Here is a 27,667-nt window from a genome sequence, read left to right on the forward strand (position 1 = left end):
AACCCAAGAAGTGTTACCTGTACTATGGGCAGAATGTTGGTGAGAGGGGATATTTTATGGTCTTCTACAGTAGTAGTTGCAACAAAACTAAATCCTTTGAAGAGCTGATGGGCATTTGCACTCGGTGGGACTCCTGGAGAATCTGGTGGCAGACACAAGCGATTAGTGTGGATAAATCCCAGCAAAACAAGGCCATTTGTCAACATTTAAGAGAGTTAACCCACAAGAAACGTTCTGAGGGAAGGAAGGGAAGCAACCAAGAATAACACCAGATGCTGAGTAAGACTTCTAGATTTTTATCTGTCTGCTCTTATTTCTGTAGCAAACACAAAGCAAGTGTTCCTGGGTCTTATCTGAACTGGGAAGCACTGCAGGAATTAGTGTATGAACATATGTTTTTAGGGAGAAATTTACTGAAACACAACTTCCCTTATGAAAAAGAAATAAAGATCGTGGTCTTGTGTTCAACAACTTCATAACACAGAAGAGCAACCAGACTGTGCTGCTTCAGTGGTGCATGTGCTGCTGGCAAGGCACAAGTGAGGCAGTGCAAGAGTACTTAATTAGTGGTATTACTGAATAATTAGAACCCAATTTTCCCCAGATTATATTATGTGCACCTCTAAATTCACTATGAAGTCTCACAGTAAGCACAGCTTGAAAATATTGTGCAGCCTGTTGAGACCACAGACCTTCTCCAAACAAAAACAAATGGGTTTAAGAGTTGGGTGCAGCAGGAAAGAAGAAAAAAAAAATCACAAAAGAAAATCTGAAGTGAAACTTGAAGCAGACTAAACAACACTAATTATAATCATTACTTAAAGCAAGTACTTCTTAGTGAAATACTGACCCTAAAAATATTCAGTGTTGCTATCAAACTGAGTCTGCTTTTAGTATTAATTACCCCCAAGCAGTGCGTGTCTGACTTTAAATCACAACTAGAAACCACAATTCAGACGTTAACATTCCATTTATTTCACTTTTTTCTGTATGAATCGAAGTTTAGCAGAATATTTCAAAGACCAGGAACCCTGTGAGGAGAACACACTCCTTCAAAGCACTGGAAACCCTGTTGCATCCTTTCCTTTTAACTCTGTCACTGGTTTTTTTTGCTTGTTGTTTTAACAGGAACTTGACCCTCTTGTCCCACAAACCTCACCAATTTACAGCCATGCACAATTAATTACCTTTTGGTGTTTTTGCTGTGAATTCTGGATCAAAACAAAAGGTGTCTTCTGGCTTTCCAGAAGCAGGTTTAAATGGAGGTTGGATTTCTCTTCTGAACAGTTTCTGAGTAGAAGTTAAAAAAAAAAATAAAAAATCAGTTAATCAAGAGTCACTGAGCCTTGCACGGGGGCTGTGATTTTGCCCAGGTAAAGGCACGTCCTTCTGGGCTGGCACTGCCCCTTCTCAAAGCTCCAGTCCAGGTTTGTCCTAAAGCCCCAAACTAAATCAGGGAAAGGAGAACAAAGGCTCTGCTTTTTTTTTTCTCCTTTACTTAACATGCTTTAGAGAAATGCAGTGCCTGAGTGATCTCAAAGCTGCAATAAGTCCCATTTACAGCTCAGGAAGAGAAAATTTCATGTTAAATGATGTCAAAGCCCCATGCAAAGGTCAGGAAGTTCTGAGAGCATTTTCTTGCTATTTCTCTTCTCCTTTCAGATCTATTTTTTGCAGGTTGGTTTGTTTTTTTTTTTTTCATTTAATCTTCTTGCACATGAATACAGAATATATTTCAATTAAAAAAAAAAAAAAAGGCAAACCAAACATCAAAAAAATCACCAAGGAAGAGAGACCTAAATTCATCCCAAAGAGATAATGAGATAAATGAAATGAAATCCAGAAATGGTCATCACCACCACCAGAATGAAATAAATACAAATTATTGTCAACTTTAAAAAAAAATTATGAAGAAAAAAGAAAGAGCTAGAACTGCAGATCTTCCAAACTTCATTGCTGGTATTTATTTCAGTATCAGTCTCTTAAGATAAAAATAAGTAGATGATCAAGCCAAAACAAGACAACAACTTATCAAGTGTATTCACATAAAACAGTGAAGTTTTGCTGTTGGTGGTGGATTCTGCATAAACACAGCTAACAAAACACCTTTTCAGAAATAAACCCAAGAGAAAAAGAAAAGGATAAGAAAAAGAAAATAGGTGAGCACAGCACTGGCCCAGTAGTCCTGTCAGCAGAGCAACATCTTGTTTATTCCATCTACTCCTCTGCAGGAATTTACAGCAAAGGAGGGTTTTCAGAGGGGATTTATTTGATATGGAACATCCTGCTTTTGAGAACGTTTCTGGGAAACACATCTCAAAAGATGGAGAACCAGAACCACAGAGGAAAATCATAAGGTGCTTGTTAAAAATGTGAGCAACAGTTGTGATCTCGGACAGGCTTTGGATCATCTCAGAGCACCAGAGTCAATATTCCAACTGGGAATGGGATCTGAGCGATCAATCAGGGATGTGCTGTGGCAACTGGAGAGAAATCCAAGGGAATTACACTCACAGGGAGTTGTGCCCTGCATGGAAGCACCAGACAGACACTGGAGAGGAGGATTCCTGCACAGAGGGAACACCAGAATCCTCTCCCAGCTACAAATGCTGACAGACAACTCCAGCTTTAGAAAGCTGCAACTCTTCATTATTTAAAAATTAAATGCCCAATTCATAATTAATACTCTCTGTACCGTAAATACAGCAGCTCCAGATGCCAAGGAAGATGAGAGCAGCAGCCAGGATGTGACAGTCAGCACTGCTGCACTTTGTTGGGCCCTATTCACATGCAAATACTTACAATGCTACAACACACAGAAAAATTCACAACAGCTTTAGCATTCAGATCACTTTGTACTTACATTCCAGTCAACAGTAGAAAAAAAAGGATGTCTCTTGATTTCTTCAACTCCATCTGAACCAGCTCCTGAACAGAGAAAATAGTGTATTTAACTCACTTTTGGGTATATCTTTGAAGATCTCACTAAAAATTAGTTCATTTCTAAAAAATCCATACAGACACAGTGGTTATCTGAATGAACTGTAAATACACAAATATTCCAAGGATGTGATCAAGCAGTGGACACCTCATCAGGGAGGCAGAACACAAGAGCCCCACGAATACAGAGCAAATATTCTTTGCTCTGACACTGTCCAAGCTCACCAAGAGTCACAGATTCAAGCTCTGATCATTCTTGACCAAACCCAGAGGTCACAATCCAAGCTAAGAAATGGGATCTAAGCCCAAATATTACTGATCACCCAGAGCCTGGGAGTCTCTGGCAACTGCTTCCTTTGAACTGACAGTAGCTGGGTTGAGTTATTTAAAGATCCAAATAAATGAACCAACCTAATCTATTTGAGGGGTTCCTTTTAAACAACATCCTCAGGAGACTCTGTGCTTCAGGGCTGAGGAACTGAGGCATTCCCAGCTTTGCTCTGAAAAGAACCAGAGAACAAGTAAGAGAAAGAAATATATTGTACTAAAAAGTATCTACATAGACTTTTACTGAACAGTTTGATCTATTCTAAAAGCTTGAAGAGTGCATGTATTTAACTCACCAACTTTTAAAGTTTCACATTATATGTGTGGTTTAAAAGAAACAATAAAGAAAGAACATGCTGGACTCAAACCATCAAGCCCCCCAACCTTTATGCTAAAACAGAGTAAAAGAAGTATTCCAGAGGAATATCTAAGTATTTTCCAAGATACCTTCATATCACCAGAATCAACACCAGAAGGGAGTCACCAAATCCCAATTACTTGCCCTGAAGTGATTGCTGCTCTTCCTCTTGAAGCAAGGGCCTCAAGTAGCTCGTTGAGCCATCACATGAAAGCTCCCTGACTTTAGCACTTATTTGATTTCATGAAAACTATTATGCTAAGGCAAGAGATTCCCCTGCAGAACTGCAGCACCACTTGGGAGCTGCAAGTGGGGCAGCTTGTGCTCTAATCCATCCCTTCACGTGCAACCTGTAAACCCACACTCAGGGCAAGTTCCAACTGAGGGAGTGAAGCTTCTCCCTCCTGCCCTTCCCCATCAGCCCCTCAAGGGCCCAGGGCTCTCAGGGCTCTGGAGGAAACTCTTTGTGAGTTGAGCACAAACACAGACAAGAACATATTTGCCCAACAGCTCCACTCACTGAGCACCAGTTCACCCAGTCTGTCTGGCTCAACAGCCTCTGTTGTAACTGAGGCAATTTAAGATGAGAATTGAGAGCCTGTAAGTGCCTTCCATCCATCCACACACAAAGCAACACCTCATCACCTGCTGCTTACAAAACAAGGTGTGCTGTAACAGTGGCAAGGGAGTACAACAACACGGGTGCAAACAATGCTGCTCTAATTCCCTCTACCCTTCTTATCTTTATTACACACCTACAATGGAAACAAATTCATCCCTAAGATTTTAATTCCTATAGATCCTTAATGGTATTTATGATCTGGGATCTAAATCTTATCAGGGGGCTTTGATTTTTTTTGTTCCTGTTTTTAACTGAATGCTCTCAGAATCATAAAATGGCTTGGGCTGGGAGAGACCTTAAAGAGCATCTTGTTCCAACCCTGCCATGGGCAGGGACACCTTCCACTGGACCAGGCTGCACAGTGAGTTATAACAAGCTGTTAAAACATGTCTAAAATTACATTTTCTGACTTCCCCAAGGAGTAAGAACAGGTACTTACTTCAGTATCATATTCATGGTTTCGTTTCGATCTTTACCTTGGAACGGCAGGGTACCCGTGAGCATCTCGAACTGGAAAGAACAAATGTTCACCTCAATCAACACTTCTTCCCCCCAGCTGCTGAAACAAAGTGTTAAGCACTGTACTCTTCCCTACATCATCTCTAAACATTATCAAAACGCCACAAATCTACAGTCCTCACTGGCAGTTACGTGATGGTAACAGTGGCAAGGTGACATAGTGAGGATGGGGAAACATTTTACATCCGTAAAGCCACTTGAAGGCAATAAAATCTCCTCCATAACCAAGTTTCAGACGTTGCCATGTTTTAAAAACTGCAAGAACAATAAATACTGGAACAGTACTTTACTTTTAATGCCCATCAGTGTCAGCCTGATGCTCTGAGGCATCCCAGCAAGGGCAGAAGTGGGAGCAGTTCCTTATCCCACAGCTCCACTCCAGCATTCCTTCCACAGGCTCACTCCTCAAAATGCCATTAATACTCCTTCAAACCAAGGTTTCAAGTATGGTTTTTTTTCCCCCTTAACTACCAAGTAACATGCAAAATAAATACACCAACTGGCATTTCACACCCATACAATGGTATGGAAAGCACATATATGAGCTTTATGGTGCCTTGTAAGGATTCCATACAGGGCTAAGCAGGTGAAAAGTCAATTTTCTTCGACTGAGTTGCCATTACAGTGGCAATTCAGTTACTGAATTCACCCCCTTACCCCAAGCACTGATAATTAAAACTGGACAAGCTTATTCTACGTGCATTAAGCCACATTCTCTTCGAGCAATGCAGTGTTTGTGACCTTAGGAAGGGAAGCAAAAGCACAGTACCATGAGGACCCCAAAGGACCACCAGTCAGCACTCTGGTTGTGCCCTCTCCTGTTTACCACTTCAGGTGCCATGTACTCTACAGTACCACAGAAAGAATAGGCCTTCTTCTCTTGATCTACTGATTCTTTGCTGAGTCCAAAGTCTACAACAACAGCATCAGAAGAACACAGCCAGTAAAGAATTTCAGGGAAAAAAACAGTATGTATCTAGAGATACCACAGACATTAGTTCACTGCATACACCAAAACCATTCTCTAAGTCATTAAATGGACAAGCAGCCATCGACATTATTACTGAAATAACTTCATATTTGAAACATTACACATTTAGAGCCTTAAGATAACCAAAAGTTCCTGTTTTCTGTGTCTACTGCCTCCTTTATTCACACAAAAAAATTGGACAGAAATAAAAAAGGAGTTTCAGCAGGAACACAGCCTGCTTGGTCTGGTATTACTGAATGATGAATAAGTAAAATCTGACTAAAAATATTGTTGTTACATAAGCCAACATGGTTCTGCAACCTGACTCGAGTTCAGCAAAGAACAGTGTTGCATCTCTGCTCCTCAGTTCCCAGAATCCTTTTTTTCCTGCCAGTGAATACACAAGTCCTTGATACTGGCTCAGCTCTCAGACTGAGGTTTTTAAATATCCCTTTTTTCATAGGGGAAATATTGCCAATCGATAATCCATCGTCATTTCCAGTTGCAGAAGGAAGGGAGAACTTTAAGACTGAATTAAATATAAACAGACCCGTGTGGAATTTCATAAAGATCACCATTATTCCATCAAATCTGGGAGAGTTTAAAACACTTCCTCTTCTCTTGGAATCTAACAGCAACATTTATAGATCCAAATATATAATGAAATCTGCAGTACAAAAGCATCACCTTAAAAGTAATTTAGAGCTTTCAAAAATTCACAGCAATTTGGTTTCCAAATCGCCTTTTGTAGACATCACTTCCTAGAAAAGATCTATTTTAATTTTCCTCACAGAACTCTTTTCCTGCATTTTTTATGTATTTCAAAGTGATAATCCAAAAACACACACAAAAAGCTTATGCAGAAAGATATTCAGAAAGTTCTAAAGAGTGCTGCCTTACCTGTTAACTTGATATGTCCTGCTTCATCAAGCAAAATGCTGAAAATTAAAATTCACATTCACCAAAACACATAAAGGGCAATGTTTACACATAATATTTTAAATACAAGTTAAAAAGCATTATATCCAACCACTGTTATTACTTTAATAAGTGAACATTATTTAATTTAAATCATGTCTATATATTTTATGGTTTATATTTGTTTACATAGTCTAACAAAAATGTATTTAATTTTTTTTTTTTTACATCACTACAGTGGAAAATGTAAAGCAACAAGCAAAATACACATAATAGTGGTAAAATACATTTTACTTTACTTTTCTGGCTTCAGGTCCCTGTACACAATTCCCAAGCTGTGAAGGTGATCCAAAGCAAGGGCCAGTTCTGCGAGGTAGAATTTCACATCTTCCTCTGTAAACATAACCTAATAAGAACTGTATAGATTTACCTTCTGATCTTGTCTTCAGTTTTTAAAACTGCAATCTAAAAAAATATAGTCCTGTCTGCCTAAATTTCAAAATCAGTCTCCCAACTCGTGAATTCACCCAAGAGAAATTATTTACTAATACAGGTTAATTATAAAGTACACAAAAGAACTACCTGTGATATTTAAATAATAACATCAGCAGTTACTGCAGAGCTTTAGTTAACTTTTAGGTAATAAATTTAATTGTTGTATTTGGTGTAATTAACCACCAGCACTCCTTCTGGCACAATCCTAAAAAGAGAGTTTTCCACTGCATCATAAAATTTAATATACAGCTGCTGTACTGGGTGACTGTGAATCCACATTAACAATGTTTAGGAAATATTTAGGAAAGGAAAAGTAGAAATAATTGAGAAAAAAGCAGGCAAAGCACAACACTGGTAAAAATAACAATGACAATCTGCAGTGGGAGTTGAAGAACCTGCTCTGCTCTTAGGAAAAAAAACCAACAAAATTCAAGAACCCTGGTGAGCCACTGAAAAACTGATGTTGCTTATAGAGCACGAGAGAGATGCCCTTCATAACACTCCATAGGTTGCTTCTAATTTAATACACAGGAATTGTAGCTGCTTTGGCTCTTGTCATGTACTACAAATTACTGGAGAACCTTGAAATCTTTAAATTACTGGATTGAATGCGAGGTTTAAGTGAAATATTCCCTTATTTGTTGAAAGCAGCAGGAGTAAGAAGTGCAGCCACTCTGCTGCACAGGAGCTGCCTAACAAGGCTTAAATTAAAGTCCCTGGGCTCCCTGATTTAGAGCTGCCCTGATCTGTACTTTGAATTTTACATATGTAATCTGGTCCAGGGGCACAGAAATATTCCCTCATTTCCATAATGACAGGGGTTAACCTGGCAGGAACAATACAGCTGTCACACCACACAGTGGCACCTGATTTCTTTGAAGAGCACTGTGGATACTGGTTCTCATCTGCATCAAAAAAGCAAGAGTCATGTCCTCACTCCCTGGATGGCATTGCTCCTTGGAGTAGCCAAAATGCAAATCTCAGAATACACAACGATGCTAAATGGCAATCTCCAATCTCCCCATAATAATGACATTTAAAGCTGTTCTCTGTGTCAAATTAAACATGATGCAAGTCAACTTCATTAAATGTTACCAATAAAAACTTCATTACATACTCATCCACAGGTGAAACTCTTGCACCCACATTGGAATTTAAAGAGCAAAAAAAGTCTTTTAATGACTTCACAGTAAAGCAAACTAATCTAAAATATTCCTTGTGAAATGCCCTGGGCAATTTCCCCTCATGCACTGCCCACTGGCTTTTCCATGGACTTTGGAAATCACCTTTTCTTCCCACCAGAACATAAAAACCTGATTTTTTGTGTATCTAGACACACAGTAAACATGCAAAAGTCCTCACAGAAGGTAACTGAAGTCTTCCAAAAAACACACAGAGCCTCAGCAGTGAGAACAGTTGACAGCCAGGATTTTTATTCCCAAAGGGAACCTCTTTCAACCCCCAGCGAGTGTTATGATGGACAGACTTGCACCCCTCAATTAACTCTTAATCTCAGCTGCATTCTGGATAATCCCAGCTGTGTTGGTGCAAGAGAATTCTGCTCTCTGCTGTACTAGAATTTCCTCTGTAATTACTCATTAGAGTTTGACCTCTTTCCTACCTACTGCTCCAATAACCTTTGACAAGTTGGTCACTTTAAGATTTAACAGCCATTTTAGCATCAGGATGAGTTAATTTTGAGCTCAATTCTTAGACATTATCACTGTTTACCAAGCTCAGCTTTTTATAAAAATTAAAAGTAAAAATCCCTTTAAATTCTTCCTTCTCTTTTGCCTGTTCCTAAACTAAAATCTTTATTTTCACAGAAAGTATATGGAAAAAAAACCCCACCAAACTATCTCAAGGTCCTCACATTCTGGTGATAAACAACCTCTTTCATGCCATGAAAAAAAAATCAGTCAGATAACACTGTTTTCTCATCTAAGAAAGTGGCTTTTCCTGTGCTTTAGCAATGTAAGTGGATTTACACTGAAGAGCTCAGTGGAAACACTGAAAAGCTCTCTTACTGGGAAGCTGTTGAGCCATTAAAAATTCAGATCTCTATAAAAGGTTTGCAAAAAGAAAATAAAAGTCCTCTAAACACGTTCATAACACTCAAGGTAACGTGTGATAAATATTTGATGGCAAATGTTTAAAAAAAATAACAACGGGCTGCATCCTATTCCCTCCTCTGAGGATTCTCTGCAGAAAACAGAAAGAGAAATGAAGAATTCAAGGTCCAGTTGTGTGTGAGGGTTTGGGGGAGAGGGTTTAAAACCACTCCATGTTCCCATTTTGCGGGATTAAGGATTAGGATTTGTATTCCAGCCCCCTGAAATTTTACAATGCAGCAGAAATCTCCCAGGGCTGCAGGATTCCAGGAGCACCTCAGCTGACTAAGAGCAGGAGAGCTATAATATCCCCTTTCTTCAGTGCTAAATATTCATTTACTTCAGTTACGTTTCCAAGCAACAAAACATTTTTAGACAAAAGAACTGTACTTTGCAGATACCAAATTAAAACTTAGGCTACTAATCAATACACACTCAGGTTTCTTAAGGACAGAATATATTCTAGAATATGTAAGGAAAAGCCCAAGGAAGTTATAAAAACTTGAGCATGACAAGAAATATGGGGGGGAATCAGCTTTAAAAGGCAATCCCATACCGAGAAAAAACAACCTCTGTCTAAGAGTGAGTGGAGATAAAATTTTAGGTACTTACCTCTTTGGATAATCGTGTGAATACATCTCCTCCCCTGAGAAAATCCAATATTAAATAGAGCTTCCCTTCAGTCTGAAAGGCTTAAAAAAAAAAAAAAAAAAAAAAGGACAATAAAAAAATCAATAGTTGTGTGACAAAGCTGATCCACAAAATAGATCTGAATGATTTACAACCAGGAAATTTCAGTCAAAGGCAATACTTTTGTTATGGAACTGAAATAATTCAGCAGCACATGAGGTAATTTATTGAATGATTCCTCACTTCTTCACAGAAGAAAATCTTAGTCATGAGAGATGATTAAAATACTGTTCCTTCACTTCTCCTTTGTCAAACAGGGAAACAGCAAGGATGTTCATTACTCTGGTTCGATTTTACTCAATGAAAAGCCAAAAAAAAAAAAATCTCTGCTGAACTTGAAAGTATTTTCCAAATCTTTAATTTCAGGAGAACTTCAGCTAAAACTTTTATACAGGTGTGTATTTACATGCCTTTTCTTTTAAGCCCTGTGATTTAAAGTTACTAGAACCTAACTTGGACCTTACAAAAATGCCAAAGAGCAGCCCTGCCTTCAAGTAATGAAAGGAAGTGCAGCAAAAGGAAAATAAATATCTCTACCCACCATAGTGCAGCTTGACGATGAAGGGATGATTTACTTCTACTAAAATATCCCTCTCCATTTTTGTACGAACTCGATCCCGAACTGGGGGCAAAAAGAAAAGAAGAGACCAGAGTGAAACAAACGGGTTTGGTACAGGACAGACAGAGCAGAAATGGGCACGTGGAAAGGCTCCAAAGGAAGATCCTCCCTTGTGCTTTGTTTCTTTTTCATGTTAAAGGCTCCCTCAAAACACACTCACAACTCGATTGTGTTCCTTCCTTATTGCCATCATTTTCCCAGTGCATCCCAGTGTTTGGTGATAATCCACATTACTTCCAGGAAAAAAAGCTCCCATCTGGATTTCAACATCAACTTCTGAATTAACTATCTGTACTGAATATATATTTTCTTACTTTTCTTACAGTTTTTCCTCTTAACAGTCCCTATTTACACACAGTGGACCTGCACCCCTTAAAGTGTCTCCTGAAAGCCAAAACGCTCCTGGCTCTGGATCCCAGAACGAGAGGGAGTGACTTAATTTTAACCACAGCAAAGTTTTAACGTAACAAAAGACAAAAGGAAAATTGTTTATGAAATTAATTTGTTTTCATATAATGAAAAAAAAACCAACCAAACCTAACCAGAATTAAATAATGCAATTTAATACTTTCAAAGAGCATTTCTGACCACATAATTAAAGCTACCTGGTCAGGTTTAAAATAATTCTCAAACATGAACTCACAAGCCAGCCTGGAAAAAAAGCTGCTGTTATAAACTCACTGACAAATATTTCACATTAAAAAAACCTTTTAAAATGCAGGTACACCACGTTTTCAAGTTTCAATTCAGACACACACATACCTTTTAAAGAAGCTTTTTTCAATACTTTCATTGCATAAAGCTGCCCAGCATCAGGACCAATTATCTTCCTCACAAGGAAGACCTGGCAAGATAAAGCCCATTTTTTTAAATTACTGCAAGCTGAGTAATCAAATATCAACTCTCACAAAGCATCTGCAAAGCCCCTATTAATTTCAGGCACTTTTCAGTGTTCTTTCCTGAGCACACACCTTCAAGGAAGAGCAGAACTGCATTTCCTTAATCAGATTAGAGCTGCAGCAGCACCAAGCTCTCTGAATTATCACAGGGGTCAGAAACTATGGATTCTTTCCTTATTTACCAAATAATTATTTACAGAAATTTGTTTCTTTCTGTCACTTTCTTGGACAAGGACAATTCTGGCTCCTCTGCCACGTCCCAAGAGATTTTTCTGTGGTTTAAGACCCGAAGTCTCCAGCATGGAACAGGTTTTATTAATGAATTCTGTACAAGTGGTGAGATGAAAGCAAGGAAACCTCACCATTTAAGATCAAAGCACCCTTTCCCTCTGGAATAGCAACTCCAACAGGTTTATCCACTCTTTTCTTTCCAGGAGAGTTTTAAAGATAGATGGAACATAACTTGACATTAAGAAAAGCCTAATATGAGATAAAATAACACATTCCAAAGACATGAATCTCTACTAATATTTAAACTCCTGGGCTTTTCAATTTACAAAATGGCTTGGTAGGTGCTTCTGTTCCTAAACTGTTGTTCTTATAAGAGCAATTATTAGTTATGAGGAATGTTTCTGCTGTAAAAAAACAATGTACAAGTCACAAGAGAGCCAAGAGCTCCCCAAAACTGCCTCTCTGATCTCACCTTATTCAGACTTGCATTAACATTGGATTTATTTACACATATACTTTGTTAAAAATTATTAACTATCTAGAAATTATATGTATTTTTCACATAATCTTGTCAAATTTTCCATTCTAGAATCAGAAAAATCAAACACACTGACTAAATTGGACAAGGTTGGGAGAGGGTTGTTTTTATTTTAAGCTCTGGTTAGAAAAAAAAAAATCATCATGTTTCAAGGTTATCAGGCCTTTTGTTTTATGTTTTGCCCAGTGACTGACCTACAGCACTGCTCTCCTCTGAGCTCATGCTGATGCTGAAATAGAGGGAATAATTTGAACACCAGCAACTAAAAAAATGTCTGTAGATGAACACAATCACAATTCTGAAGATAAATATTAATAATAAGCACATACAAATATTTTAGTGCTTAATAACTAGCAGCTTGTGAGGATGTAAGGACTTCATGTATAGGTTACAGATTGAAGCTGGTAAGGCCCAAAACAGCTGAAGCACCACCTCGTTATTTAATTTGCAGTCTCCATAACCCCACATCTACCTTGGAAAGTTACCCAAGACAGAAACTTAGTGATGGATAAATTTAACCCTTTGTTTCTGTGGAAGTGTTAAATCCTGCCCTGATGTCAAAAACAAGCTCCAGCAAACCAGCTTTGTGTTTGCCAGCCCCAAAGGAAGGTCCCTGGGAAGCAGAAAGTGGAAAGAGAAAACAAAACACTGTGAAGGCAACAGCCACTGATCTTCCCTGTTTGTTTTCTCTTTCAGCAGAAAGCAACAGAGATAAAAAAGATCTCTGTTCAGGCACCACCCAGCTCCTAAAGCTGGTTCCTGAACCTGCCAGGTTTCAAAAGCCTGAACTCTGGGAAGGAAAATCTGGCTGAGTCTGGGCTCAGATGTGCTAAACCCTAAGACAGCTCAGGACACCTCAGCTCAGGAGTCATAAAGATCTGGGGCCCTTCAGGCTCTGACAGTGAGAAGTGTAGGAGGGAACTGGCAACCAACATTACCAGACAGAGAAATGTTTCTGGAGCTGTAAAACATTCAGAAATATTTAGAAGTCTTTTCCCTACACTATCACTTATTCAGAGAATGCCTTCCTAATGTCAGGTTTTTTCCTCTCTCATTCAATCCTATGCAGAGGTTTGTTCCTGCTTAAACACATGGAACCAGCAGAAGAAGAGGAAAATGGAAACGTGTGTAAAGCTGACTGACTACTCTGTATGTGCTGCAGAAGATCTAGTTTGAGTCAGGTTTCAAAAAATAAATTACCACTTTCTCCACTTGGATTACTATTTCAACTCCTATTGTTTCTCTAGTTGACTGAGATATTAGATTTCATTTCTGCAACGTGACACCAAGTGGCACATCACAAAAAGAAACTGTTGTAACAAAGCTGCCGCATTTCTTCTCCGTGCTATTTCAATAATTGTTCACTTAGTGTCTTTAAGCTGCAGATCACTTGACAGAGACAGCAAAATGAAAAACCTAAAATATGTTTCCCAGGTTATTTTATCATCTTACCTTTCCAAATGATCCCTGTCCAAGAACTTTAAGGAGTTCAAACTGTGCTGGGTCTGCTTTCTCACATCCTTCTTTCACGTGGTGTGTGATAGGAATTTCTTTCACGCTTCCTTCATCCTGTTGTTTCAAAGCAAACAAAACACAACAGTGAACAGGCCTGAATTAACCAACTCCTGCTAGAAGAGCATGTAAATACTCGGGTTTTTTTCTTGGTTTGGTTTTACCTTAATAAAAAGATTTGACATTCTAACAAGGCATAAAAGAAAACTGTTCGAATGAAAAGTTTTCCCATCCATCCTTTCTTAAATAGATGCATCTACAATTTCTAAACTGAATTTCCTTTTGCCAGAAATACTTTGGCTACAGCAAAAATGCCTTTTTTTTTTTTTTACATGAAAGGGATAAACGTACAGATTTTTTTAACCAAGACTTCTGTGCTTCACTTCTCTTTAGCAGCCCTTACTTTTCCCAGTGATTACTCTTCTCATCTTTCCCTTTCCTGAAATAAGTCTTAATGAAAGCCAAATTGAATTTCATCATTTAGGGTAATTATTGCTTTTCACAGCAGCAAATAATAACTCTGGCCATCCATTTGGAGCTTGAGGAACACACGTCGTTTGAAGACCAGAAATAAGATGTGAGTCATCTGAAGGACTCTGAGAATTCTTGCACCCAAGAGAAGAAACAGCTCTGGGTGCAGAGCTCCTGGGAAGATTATCCTGTGTGGAGACCTCCTTCAGGAGGGTAATTCAGAGGTAGCTGAGTGATTTAATGTTCTGTTGACTTTTCCATGTCCCTCTCATCTTGAGCAAAGTAGTTGTGAAAAGACAAACATTCCTGATGAAAACAACTCTGATGATGTATTGCAGCTTTTATGGTGTAAGAGAAGCTGCTGGGAGCCAAAACGAGTGAGATGGCGAAATAAACACCCTTGGAGTTAAAAAGTTACGTGCTAAGACCTCCAACAGCCACCCCAGCTTGCACAGAGAAGGAACAGCAACTCTCAGCCCTATATAGAATATCAACAAATTTCTTGTACACAACCCAATCACAAGAAAACTCCCACCTGATTTGCAGTACTTCACCTCTGGGGCATCCAAATTGTTATTAGTTGTCTCCTAAACTCTCTTTAAGGTCCTCATCTTGACAGCTTCTCTTAGCAGAGACCAGAGAAACACCCAACCAACCTCCTGGGTGTTACTGTCCCTGGATGAGCAGTGCAAACAGCACGAGAGAAAGGCCTGACCACTTAATGAAACACTTGCTTTTCAGAAAGAACATCATTCTGTATTCATTCTATGTAACGTTTCTATACTCAGGTTGACTACAGAAGGTCTTGCTTGTCCAAGACTGTGCATTAAAACTTATAATCAACTTTATCAGGCTTGATACAGAAGCCTCTGGATGAAATTCTCTAAGTGGGTTTACACAGAAATTCAGTCTAGAAATCAGATCATCTACATTCATACATCCTTACTGCAATAATTAAAGGGGAAAAAAGAGGCAATCATCACACTGCATTAACTGCCTCTGCCTTAATTGCTTTGTTTGTCCAGAGGGGGAAAGAAGGAGTTCAAACACACATCTCAGTGTATTCACAGAGTGTAGTCCAGTTGTTACTGCACAGAGTCCTTCCCCTCCCCTCTATCTCTTATTTCACCCTCTTTCAGGGAAAGGCCTGTTTGTTCCACCTGCTTCCCACACAAAGGCAGGTTTGAACACAAGGCACTGCTGGAAACAATGTTCATTCTGTAAGTCACACTCCAAACTACTTTATTTCCCTCTCAGGTCACAACACCCAGCTGAAGATCCAGTGCAAATGTCCCACCTTCATCTCCTCCATCCATCTTGGTGACTATGCAAATATGTACTCAGAGCAAAGATGCACCTATCTGTTCATTTTCATCTATTTTTTTTAAACACTGCCTAATTTAAGGCAGGTAAGAATGGCAGCAATTCAAGTCATCTGATGAAAGCAGCAAGTTGTCTAATTATACACCAAGTTGTACAACAGACTTAATGGCTGGTTCTTCCTAAGAACTATGTAAATACTCTATTTAGAAGCCTTTTTTCTTCACCATCCTAATTTGTATTCCTAAACACTGGGAACCTTTGCATGAGAAAAGATCTTTAAGAGTTCACCCTCTCCCGTGTTTATCACCCACCTCGAGTCATTAGCCTGTGACATCACACGTGGTTGCTGCGGAGACTGAGAGTATTTCTGAATGTGAACTCGGGAGAAAAATGTTTTCTATGCAAATAAAGACTAACTTGAGATGGATGAAATGAGTTATTTTCTTATAAAAAGTGTTTCACCTTCACAAAAGATGTCTGTGTAATTTCACCTACTTAACTATCATTAAGGTACTAAAAACTGGCATGACTGAAGTGTAAAGACACCTCGACAAGAGCCGAGCAGATAAAGAGCTGAACAGCCACCAGCCAGTTTCATTTTCATTTCTAGTCTGGCCTCCACACATTGCAGATTTGGTTATCTGATTCCATGCTCTGCTGCTCGAGCAGCAGATTATTTCTGAGCTGAGGTAGCAGCTCCCACCCAGCCTTGCACCAGAGGGAACTCTCCCCAGCAGGTTCCCCGGGAGCCAAAGTGCTCAAAGGAACGCTGGGTGGCTTCGTGCCACCTGACTTGTTACAGCCTCTCTGGGATGTGGCTCCAGCACCTGACAAACAAGCTCAGCAACATCCTCCTCCTGGTTCAAGAACAGTGAAAGACAGAAAAGCAAGACAACCCACTGCTCAGCTCACCTTGCTCCATGTGAGGCAGCTCTGACACTGTTTATTTACTGCTCCACACCAGGAAATGGTCAGGCCCCCACATGGTTCTATCCCCAAGAGTTTATCCTCCAAATCCCTTACTTACAAAAGGTGGTGCAACACAAGGCAGTGGTTACAGCTGGCAATAAGATTTACTTAAATAATCCCAGGCTGGTTTGGGGTGGGAAGGGACCTTAAAGCCCATCCAGTCCCAGCCCCTGCCATGGGCAGCGACACCTTCCACTATTCCAGGTGGAAGCTCCAAGTCCCGTCCAACCTGGCCTTGGACTCTTCCAGGGATGGGGAGTCCATCACCTCTCTGGGCAAGAGATACCTGACACCCTCTTTATGACCCTGATCAAAAACACAAGGATGGCTGTGTTGACAAGCGATGTCCAATTTTTCCATGCAAAGTCGGTTGTTTCACCACACACAGGATTAGCCTGAAGTTCAGTGCCAGGTTTGGCCAGCACACACAGCACTCACCTTCAGCATCTCCCAAATACACACATCACCCAGGCACTGCACAAAAACCATGCTCAATAGGATTTATCTGGGATATTCCTACATAAAAGCAAAATTACCATAGTGGTGTAAAAATCAATTCTGTTCTAAACCAGCAGGAATTAAGTACCTTGGAGTTCTGAATGTATTAAAAACACAAAGGAAGAGCAGATGACAGTGTAGTAAGAGCAACATTAAGCACGTGTATAAAAAGGTTCAAGGGTGGCCTGAGCATTTTCCGAGGTTGAGGATCAGCAAATGCTCTCTCCAGCTCACGGAATCTGTCCATAAAGCTCTGCCTCATGCAGCAGATGCTCCCAAACGAGTCACTTACAGCCTCTACCCGGGTACTAATTTCCAAATTCATCTTGGAGACTGAAGAGTCTCTTCAGATCTTGGTCAAATAAAATGATGGGTTCAGAAGTTATTAGAGAGCAGGGAATGCATAAATTTTACTTCCAAAGCAAGTCACGCTACTGAGTGTCTGCAGTGAACAGACACCAAGCACACTTACGTGGTAGGAATATGGTTCACCTTCCTCCATGGGCTCATCTGCCATTTTAAGGCCATTTAGCTGGAGAGGGGAAGGAGGGGGAAAAAAAAAAAAGAAAGAAAAAAACAACATTAAACCACAACAATTCCAAATTAACAAAGTTCCTCATTTGACCAATTTACATTTCAGAGCACACAAGTGAAAACTCGTGTTCTCGTTGCTCTAATTTAAAACTGTAGTTTCAAACAAACACTACTACTCAGTAGTTATATTTAGCATCTCCCTTATGTATCATTTAGCAGATCCCTTTGTAAATGCCATCATTATTATTATGCCAGTGTTATTTAATTGGAATTAGTTTAAAATTCCTTCTAAAAGCTATGATCACCATCCATACAAGAGGACACTCATACAAAATCCCCCTGCTATGCAAAAAAATTGTGTACAGGTGCTTTTCAGAGACCTAAAACGCTAAAATTTGATGGTGAAAATTAATTTGCAGTTTGAAGAGAAAAGATTCACAAGTAATTTCGAGTCTTTTTGAAAATACCAAGTCCAGAGTTGCAACAAGTTTAAAAGTTAAAGCTCTGCCTAAGTTACAAACAATTCAATGGTGAAACTTTAACAAAATACCAAACCCCAGAAATATGAAGGACATGCTCTGCTCAGACATGCAAAGCATTAATTAAAAACTGGAAATACCTGACAAAAATAGGTAAATCCCATTGTGGATTTTGCTAGTAAAAACTGCTAATTTATATGTGAATGGTTCAGCATCACTACCTTTACGGGGCACAGATCTCACCCCAAAATACCAGAAATAACAGGAGGAAACTCAAACTATATTTTTCCTGAAATAAGAAGTTGAACCAATTAGTTCTCAGACTGGGTAATGACTGTTGTTGTTGTACTTCTGAATTTATCTCAAATCCCTGCCTAAGATACCAAAATCTGGGAATTGGTAAAACCCAGGACTACAGAGACTCTGGAAATGCCACCCAGACCGTGCCCCTTGTTTAAACCAAACCCTGAATGTGGATGAACAGGAAGGGCTGGAGAGGCAGGTTGGTACCACCTCAGCAAACCTCAACCACTTCCACTGCTGCTACACACTCCTGGTTTCAACTGGAGCTTTTAAAAGCTAATTCACAAATTCACGATTTTGATAAAATTAAATCGCCGCTTTTTGCATCAAGATGCTGGCACTTGTTTTTGGATTATATCCTCACTTTAAAAAATTAAAGAAATAGCAGAGGCTTCATTTGTTTTCACTCTTCAAGTTTCTGTTTATTAGAACTCCAGTTTATACACACTCTCCTCACATGAACTCAGTTTAACCAACCCATGTTCACCATCCAGCTCTCCTGTATCACCCCCTTGTTTCTAAAAGCCTCAAATCACTCACTCATTACCCTGAACTGAGAACCCAATGCTACGAATTTACATCATTTGTTTCTTTTTTTTGCCCAAATATTTTTTTCCAAATTAGATGCTGGGAGGGGTGAGACACCCACTAAGCTTGTTACTGTGTGAATTAACTCGATACACCATGAAATAACACCAAATCTCAGCCCAGCTCTGACCTCCAACCTCACTTGAGATGATGCCATGTCATTTCCTTGCACAGTGTCATGAGATAACACTTAAGTGTGAATTAATGTGACACCCACCAAAATTGCCCAAGAAGCTTATTTGGACCTAGTAATAAAAGGGATTTCCACTCCAGATGCTCAGAAATGTAATTACATTCTTCATTCATGGAGTTAAATTAGAAGTAAATTGAGTGCACATTTCACCTTTTCTTTCTTTATGGTCCACATTTTCCAAGCTTTGTTAAATTTAAGCTCTGGAACCAACACTTCCAGCCAGAAGAACTGTAGATAGACTGAAAACAGCACTTAACTCCAGGCAATCAGCCACAAAAACTGGGGTTTTGAACCCAAAACCAGCGTGTTATTTGATCTATTTTGTCCCTGAGCGCACCATCTAATCATACTTTCAACCTGCTGACAAATCAAATACACTAAGTTACTGGATTTTTATGGCAAGTAATCATCTTAATTAACAATTTCCTATTGTACACTTTTCCCTTTCATTGCTGCTCCTTGGATTGTGTTTGTTTTTTCCTGCCCAGTCTCTCTCTTCCGATACAGACTGGGACACCTGCCAGCTTTGAGTCCAGAGAATTTCATGTTCAAGGGCATGAAGCTACTTTTATTACTTGATGTAACAACTACACTTCTGCCTTATTTCTTTGTGAACCCTGCTCACTGTCCATTTAAAAAAAAAAACCAAACCAACAAACAAAACAGGAAACAAAACATAACAAATCTGTTGGAACTCAAGTAGTTTGAGTCATTCAGTTAGAAAAGTCAATGGCAAAAATTAAATCTTTACTGCTCAACTACTTATACTGGCCAAGTTTCCACTGTCCCCCTCAATAGGCAAAAAAGTGATAACTAATAATTATTTCCCACCTCTGTGGAAGGCAGAGACAAAATTCAGCTTCCTCAATCAAAGTGATTTAATCATGAATATTTATGCACAAACATATGTAGAGCATGACTATTTTCACCTCTAAGTAATTACTTGTATCTTATGTTACTAAATATCTATGAATGCAGAAATTTAAATTATCATTAAAAAGCACAAATCTCTATAAAGAGAACAGTTAAAGAAGCCATGCTATGATTCTAAAGAGATTCCTTCATCCTCGAATCATTTTGCTGCTCAGTGCTGTGAGAGTCCTACAACCAACTGAACATTTTAAATATTAACTTCCAGGAGAACACAACCTGAAACTCAAGACATTCAGCAAACAGTGACAATCTACCTACAAATGTAGGAAATTACAGAAAGTGCTTCACACTGTTGATTGGTATAAAGTAACAAAAGAAACCATGTCAATAGATGAGCTCCAAGTTTAGGTGGGACCCACCTGGCAGGTAGGCACTTACTTTTGCAGGGGTGCAGGTCCAGGGGAGCCAATGCTGAGTCCCAGCTGCTCCTGATTTAAACAGCTGCCCTGGATCCCACGACTGGCCAGGACCAGACCCCATTCCCTTGGGAGAACATCCAAAGGGCTTTGTGGGCTGCTAAAAGGCTTAGCTGCTATTGCACATGTTTTCCCTCTGCTAATTACAGAGGAATCCCAGTGTCACCAAAGATTTGAACCCTCTTTCCCCCCCCCCATATTAAGGATGTTTTGGCCACTTAGGTGGTAAATGTGTTATGGTTCGGTGGGTCTGGAGGGCTGGGTTGAAAGAAGCCAAAGGTCAGCAAAAATGCCAAACCACAAGGAAAAGCAGGAGGTGGAAAGCCGGTTCATCCTGCCCTGTTTCTACAGGTCTTCATTTAGGCATTCAAAAGAATTAAACATTCTCTAGAAAAAGCAGAACTGGGAATTTTATCATCACACTATTATTAGAAGTGGAAAGCACATTCCACTCACATAAAATCTTGGTGGCTTCAAACAGGTAAAATTCTACCTAAGGATCACCAAAAGCTCCTGATTCTTCCACAGTTCCTCCTTCCATTTGGGAAGTCACTGCAGGGCCACCAGACCTGCACCCTAATTCTCCCAAATGAGCACAGGACTAACCAGTTCCCTTCCCCACAGACAGAAGTGCCACCTCAAATACTTATTTCAAAATATTCCAGTGGAAGCTTACATTGGAAACCTCAATTATTTCAAAAAGACTTTGAAAACAAATCCTTTGAACAAAAATTCTGTTAGGACAATTACATTTGTTCCTCATTTATTCTTAATTACATTAATAGAGTTTGAATCATTAATTTAATTAGCAACACACTGGCCTACTGAGTCATTCCTGGGACAGCTTTGAGGAATTTGGGGGTTCTGTGCACAGCCAAACAGGTGAGGGGTTCTATTTTTTTTTTTTTTTTTTAATATCTAAAAGTCAATGTGAACAAAACTGAAGCTTAAAGACATATCATCTTCCTATGAAACATCCTCAACTCTTCTCCACTTTTCTCACACACTCTTTTAACACACTGACTGGAAGGGGAAGATCAAGCAATCTGCCTTAAAATAAAATAAGTTAAAAAAAATGAAACCCATAATCAATTACGAGGGAAAGTTGTAAAGCTCTTTTCCTGTGGCAAATAAATCATACGTTCAGCCAGGACACCAAACCTTCAGCAACATATAATTACTGATCTTAAAGGGAACATTTTGATCCTTCCCATTCTGAGATAGGAGAATGACGTGTGCCTCAAACTGGTTCCAGCTCTGACAAAGACACAAACCTGACCCCAAGCACAGGGATCACTGAATTACTAAAGCACTTGAGATCTTCATGATTGTAACTCCAGAATCAGAGGGCATAAACCAGCCAGCCTCAAAATCACGTTTAATGGATGGCAGGTAGTTCTGGAAAAGGGTAAGATTTAAACTTGGTGAAAACAATATACTTTGAATTTTATTCTTAATGTAGCAAAGAAGTACATCTACATAAATACCAAAATTTTATATATCATGGGTTAACAAATCACATCATTCCTTGGCTTTAGGGTTATTGGGAAGTCTCTCCAAAGGTCTCCTGCAGGAAGCAAGGTGAGCCACCTGCAACAGCCCACTGGCTCCTTTTAGAGCCCAGAATATCACAGCACATTTCCAAAATTATCTTTAAAAGTGGTATTCCAAACCAGAAAATCATTATTATTGCATTGCAGCACTTTTCAATGCATAAAGACACTCATTGTTTTCCCTTTAAGAGCATTAATGTGCATATTTTTTTTTTTTTTTTTAAAGGCAACTTGTTCTGAAAAGTCTTTCTAAAATTGTTGCAGTGGCCAAGGGCACTTAATTCAAATTAGGGGCAGTACTTTTACTTTCTTTCCTTTAAGGTAACACCACGGGGTTGTGGAGATTTTCAGAGATGCACAACTAGGTAGCTGAGTCATCCACGTCACTGCCAGTAATTACTCACAAAGGAGTTATGCAACCCCCAGCACTGACAAAATTCAGTGGCCTCTGACAGAGCAGGCTCCCAACATGCTCCAGAGGATGCACTGCACACACTGCCCCAAATCAGAGCTGTGTTTATTGAAGCTGGCATGGGCAGCAGCTCCTGCACAGCAGCAGCAGAGCTCAGCTCCCGAGCGTGCCTTTGGGAGAGCACCAACTTCCAATGCAGCCCAGTTTTCCAGCACAATACTTGAGTTTTCTGCCACTTTGCTGTTTCAGCCTTGTCCTCCCTGTCACAATCAGGCAATTAAGCAACTGGTTCCTGAGGTATCTCTTGCAAAAGTAAGTATTTGAGTGTGAGGCTGCATTTATGCAATTCCCAGTATTCCTGGACTGCACACAGCATGTGCTTACGTCAACTACACAGTCCTGTTAAATGCAATCCTCCCTGTCCAGTGGGCAGAAAATTCCCAAATTATCATATTCTGCCCAATTCCAACTATTTCTGCACTTCGCTCAGCTCGTCAATAAAATGTGAACAATTATTTTCCTGTTTCTTTGTAGACTGTGATCACATTTTAATAATCTGCAACAGCTGATTATCATCAACACCCTCACGCCTATTTTTATTACCAGGAAAACGCTTATTAATCCAATATTCAGGAGGAAAGAAGCTCGCTGGATGTTTGATGCTTCAACAGCACAACACCAGCTCTTCCTACCTGGGCTTAGGGAATTCCCAGAGTCCCAAAACTGCTCCACAAGCGACAGTCACAGGAATGTAAGGACAGCCAAGAACAGCACAGTGCTCAGCCCAAAACCCCTCAGCACTTCAAAGACTCTCCCAAAAAAAGGGCAGAATAATCCAATCCTAAATATCAGTAATTTCTCCCAAAAGTTCACGTTGTTATTGTAAGTTGAAGGGAAGAAACAAATGTTGGTGCTTCAAGATCACATCCCTCCCTCGCCAACTGCATTTACTCAAATCAACACAAGTGCTACTGGAAATGCACTTAGTGCTAATAATCCTGAATTTTGTCAACAAGCAGACTCCTCAGGTTTTTCCTATTCCACAGCAGATGAACACCAGGAAGCACAAGTTAATCTTCAAAACAAAAACCTATTTCACAGTGACTCTGTTGACGGCAGTTCCAGCAAGGCCCAGGTCCCCAAGACCTCTCTGCTCATCCAAGGACTATGGGCTACAGTTAATTCTCTAAAATTAAAAGTGAAACTCCAACCCAAAATCCATTTTAACATAAAACACGCCTTGCTACGTCCCCAAACCACGTGAAAGTGAAAATCCAACAAGTGAAAAGCACAGCACATCCCTGAGATGCACTTCTGGAAACGGTTATGACAACAAGTATTGTTGACAACAACAACAATATTCCTGAAGAACAGATCAACAGGACCAAGAGAGTTCTCAGACTTTCACTGAGTTTCATACCTCAACTACAACACACTGTTTTTACAAACCATAAGATGAATAAATAAGCCTTAATACTTCAGTTGACTTTCTAATCCTGTAGCTTCACTAACATAATTAGGATTTCTCTAATATTAAGGTACAGGCACTGCATCAAAGTGCTATTAAATCATTAGAATATTTTAAAGTATTAGAGTGTAGCAGCCTGGTGTAAAAATGCATGTCCAGTAATTACAATACTTGGAAGTGGTACTAAACAACCCCAAATATTAAAGACACCAAGAAATTTGGGTTTTTTTCCCTTTTTATGTATGCATTTTTATCAGAGCATAAAAATTCAATCGGACATCCTTTCACTCTTCCCAAAACTTTCCCTTATGCCTGTTTTGCACACTTTGTACTTAGATGTGATTTTGCCACAGACCTTTTTACTTCCAATAAGAGAGGTCTGCTGCATCCCAGAAAGCAAGTCCGACCAGTTTGAAGCAGCTTTATTTAGATAACATCTTTTGTGTGTCTAACAGACCTCGGTGTAATCTTTTATTTGTCATACCTGACGATACTCGATACGCAATCCCACGCTTCTGATTTCAAAGTGCAAGAGTTTTCATACCCGAGCACCACGTTCTGCTGAGGCACCAGAGATCGTTGCAACACAACCAGCTTTACCTTTTTATTTCCTTTTAAACAGCGTCTGGTGCTTGCTGATGGAAGCAGCCCGAGTGCTAAGCAATACCTAGGAGATGTTCCCCCGGTTTTTAAAAACGTTTAAGCATCCCAAGCTCAGTCAGGCACTCCTGGCTCTCTCCGCTCGTTGTGTGTGTGATAACTAAAGCACGGTTAGTTATTCAGCGTTTAAGCATCCAAAGCTCACTCAGGCACTCCTGTACCTCAGTCAGGCACTCCTGGTTCTCCCCGCTGCGTGTGTGATAATTAATGTATAGTTAGTTACTCAGCGTTTAAGCATCCAAAGCTCACTCAGGCGCTCCTGGTTCTCCCCGCTGAGAGAATGCGTGCGTGATAATTAACGTATAGTTATCCACGGAGAAGGCAAAGGGATCTCTCCGGCGACAACCCACCTGGCCGCGCAGCCACAACAACACGCGCAAATATTCAGCGGAACTTAAAGTAACTTTGCTCGGCCCCCGGAGCGAGTTCGCGCGGAGCGGGGCCGGACACCTGTGACCCGGGGGAGGCGACACAAAGCCCCGGCCTCCCCGGGCCGAGTCCCGCTACCTCCGCACGTGTGCCCGCCCGCCCGGGGCAGCGCCGGGCCCGGGGCCGCCGCCCGGGGCTGGGGGGCGGCTCAGCCCGGTCCGGGGCGGGCGGCGCGGGAGGGCCGAGCGGGGCCGGGCCGGGGCAGCGCGGAGGGCCGGGGTTAGGGGGGTGTCCCGGGGAAGGGCGGGCGGTGCGAGGGGCAGCGCGGCTCGCCCGCGGAGCCCCGCTCGGCCGGGGCAGGGCAGGCCGGGCCGGCCGCAGGTGCGGGCGGGGCGCGGGGCCGGCCCGGCGCGTCCCCGCTTCCTCCCCACCACCGCCGCCACCCGGGCCGCACTGACCTCGGCGGCGCTCACGCAGAGCTCCATCCTGCGGCAGGGCTGCGGCTCGTCGGGCGGCGCGCTCGGCACCATGTCCCGGCGCAGCGGGCCCGGCGCGGCTCGGGCGCTGCCGGCCGGCGGGGGCGGCGCCGCGCTGCGCTGCTCCGCGCACGCCCCCAACATGGCGGCCCGCGGGGGCGGGGCCTGCGCGGCCCCGCGGTGACGTCAGGGCGGGACGGAGAGAATCCCCTGCATGGGCGCGGGGGAGGCGGGCGGTGACGTCACCGGTGCGGCGGGAGGGAGGGGCCGAGGGGAGAGGGGATGGGGGGAGTGTGGGAATGGGGGATTTTGGGGATGGGGAGACAAGGACGGAGAGAAGAGACGGGGTGAGGAGAGTGGGAATGAGGGATAAGGGGTGAGGGAGTGAGAATGAGGGGATTGGGGTGCACAGGAGGTGAGGGGAGTGAGGGAGTGGGGTGAAAGGATTGGGTGAGTGGGATTGGGATGAGGGGACTGGGAGAGAGGGACGGGATGAGTGGGACAGGGATGAGGGAACAGGGGTCGAGGGGGGACGGGTGAAGGGGCAGGGATCAGGGAATTGGGGGGAGGGGATTGGGGTGGGGCGACACGGAGTGAGGGCGATCGGGGCTGAGGGGACGGTGCCGACACACGGGGAGGACCCCGGTGAGCAGGGAGGGAGGGAGGGAGGGAAGGCTCTCCCGGAGAACTGACAGAAGGGAAGGAAAATTTAAAAAAAAAATAATAAACAAAAAAAAATATAAAAACACCACGAAAGTTTAGTTTGATTTTGTTTTTCGGAATGTCGAGGTGTCGGGTCGGAGCGCGGGGGAGCCGCGTGGAGCAGCTTCCCCCTGGTTACGGACACGGCGGGCACGGGCTCCTTTGTCTCCAAGCGTGTGCTCGGGGACAAAACAACAGCGTTCCCAAAACCCGAGGGGGATGGGGGGGCAGGAAAAACCACCACGGATGAAAAAGAAAAATCATATTTCCCCTTCCTTCCCCGTTCGATCTTTAGGAGCTGGAAAACGCGAGATGAGGCTGTCGGAAAATACATTTTCAAGGAGAGAAGGCTGCCTCGATGACACCGAGTTTTTATTTAAGCACTCCGCACGACTTATTAATAAGCCCTGCCCTTTAGATAGAGCTGGAAAAGGAAGACTCAAACCGTTCTTAATTGCCAGATAATTTTGATGAAATGAGCAGGAGTGAGGGAACAAGCTGGTGCACCCCATAGCCCAGAAAGCTTTGCCATGCTGATTTTTTTTTTTGGCTCAGAAGTCAGCCACTGTACAGACAAGTGTAAGATGCTGTGCTGCTCTAGTCCATGATTAAATCCCAGCGACCAGTCCCACAAAGCCCCCCAAACCCCAGTTCCTGATCGCTGAGCCTGCTGAAGAGTTGCCTATTGTGAATGTGTCACTGCAGCAGCAGCCAGCTGGCATGTCAGCGTTTCCATTGCAAGCCTATTTTTAAAGGTCTGTAACTCAACCATGGAAGACAAATGTTTTGGAGTGTGCACCGGGAACGTTCATCCTTCAGAAATTCAAAAGTGGGCGAGAAAATGGAGGAGCGAAGTTACCGGTCCTTAATGTTGAACACAGAGAATTCGTGGTTTAAATTAGAAGGGGTTAGGCTGGGTCGCTTTATTTTGGTTCTAGTAGGAGTGTGTGAACGTGGAGCTTTTAGAGCAATTAAGTGACAGGAGAGGAGGGGACAAACCCCAACTCTGTGGGCTGTTGGTGCACACACGGCCATACCCCAGTGCCTCTACTGGTGTCACTGGTGTGCATCCACGGGGAGACAAATGGCCAAGCCTTTCCTGTGACATTAAATCTGTACACGCTGAAGCAGTGCCATGAGGCAGATCCTAATTTAAATATAAAGGAAATCAAGTGAGAAGTGACTTTGAGAGTTCTTGGAGTGCTCAGCAAGAACTTGTGTCTGAAACTTGTGTGGCTGATGCCATTTCCCAGCACCTGACTTGTATTGCTCCAGATAATAACAGGCTGCAAACAAGTGTTCTGCATCCCCGGGGATTTGAGAAGTTCGGGGAAAAGCAATAATCAAAAGAATCAGGATTGTTATTTATGTCAAAGGCTAGAAAAGGGAAATTATGATGTATGTAGATATAATAATGAATAAAATCAGAATTTGTTTTGCTCTGGTCTCACAACCAAAGAATATTCAATAAAAAAGGCAACAATGTGTCACTGAAATGTAAAAACTTGCAAGATTTCCCTACGTGCTCTTTTACAAAGAAATAAACCATCAAAAATACATTAACAAGATGG

The 27,667-nt window shown here is 41.5% G+C and overlaps 1 protein-coding gene across 3 annotated transcripts in view; it reads right to left on the minus strand.

Annotated features, from left to right (window-relative positions):
- RPS6KA6 (ribosomal protein S6 kinase A6) overlaps positions 1 to 25,500 on the minus strand; it is a 36,381-nt gene extending 10,881 nt beyond the window's left edge. For 2 of the 3 annotated variants that reach the window (XM_050310298.1, XM_050310297.1), the window contains exons 1-14: positions 25,377 to 25,500; positions 17,483 to 17,542; positions 13,690 to 13,806; positions 11,332 to 11,413; positions 10,492 to 10,572; positions 9,873 to 9,952; positions 6,954 to 7,060; positions 6,637 to 6,674; positions 5,536 to 5,678; positions 4,687 to 4,757; positions 3,352 to 3,440; positions 2,864 to 2,928; positions 1,188 to 1,290; positions 18 to 142 (exon numbers count right to left, since the gene is read on the minus strand). In XM_050310298.1, coding sequence (XP_050166255.1) covers positions 18 to 142; positions 1,188 to 1,290; positions 2,864 to 2,928; positions 3,352 to 3,440; positions 4,687 to 4,757; positions 5,536 to 5,678; positions 6,637 to 6,674; positions 6,954 to 7,060; positions 9,873 to 9,952; positions 10,492 to 10,572; positions 11,332 to 11,413; positions 13,690 to 13,806; positions 17,483 to 17,542; positions 25,377 to 25,448 — 1,233 coding nt within the window. In that variant the 5' untranslated portion in view covers positions 25,449 to 25,500. Of the gene's footprint in view, positions 1 to 17; positions 143 to 1,187; positions 1,291 to 2,863; positions 2,929 to 3,351; positions 3,441 to 4,686; positions 4,758 to 5,535; positions 5,679 to 6,636; positions 6,675 to 6,953; positions 7,061 to 9,872; positions 9,953 to 10,491; positions 10,573 to 11,331; positions 11,414 to 13,689; positions 13,807 to 17,482; positions 17,543 to 24,899; positions 24,962 to 25,376 lie in introns of those variants that run through there. The other variant, XM_050310299.1, reaches the window with a different exon arrangement.
- Positions 25,501 to 27,667: the final 2,167 nt, after the last annotated feature.

This window comes from Myiozetetes cayanensis, unplaced genomic scaffold, assembly GCF_022539395.1.
Source record: "Myiozetetes cayanensis isolate MyiCay16 unplaced genomic scaffold, myiCay2020 scf15, whole genome shotgun sequence".
NCBI lineage: Eukaryota > Metazoa > Chordata > Aves > Passeriformes > Tyrannidae > Myiozetetes > Myiozetetes cayanensis.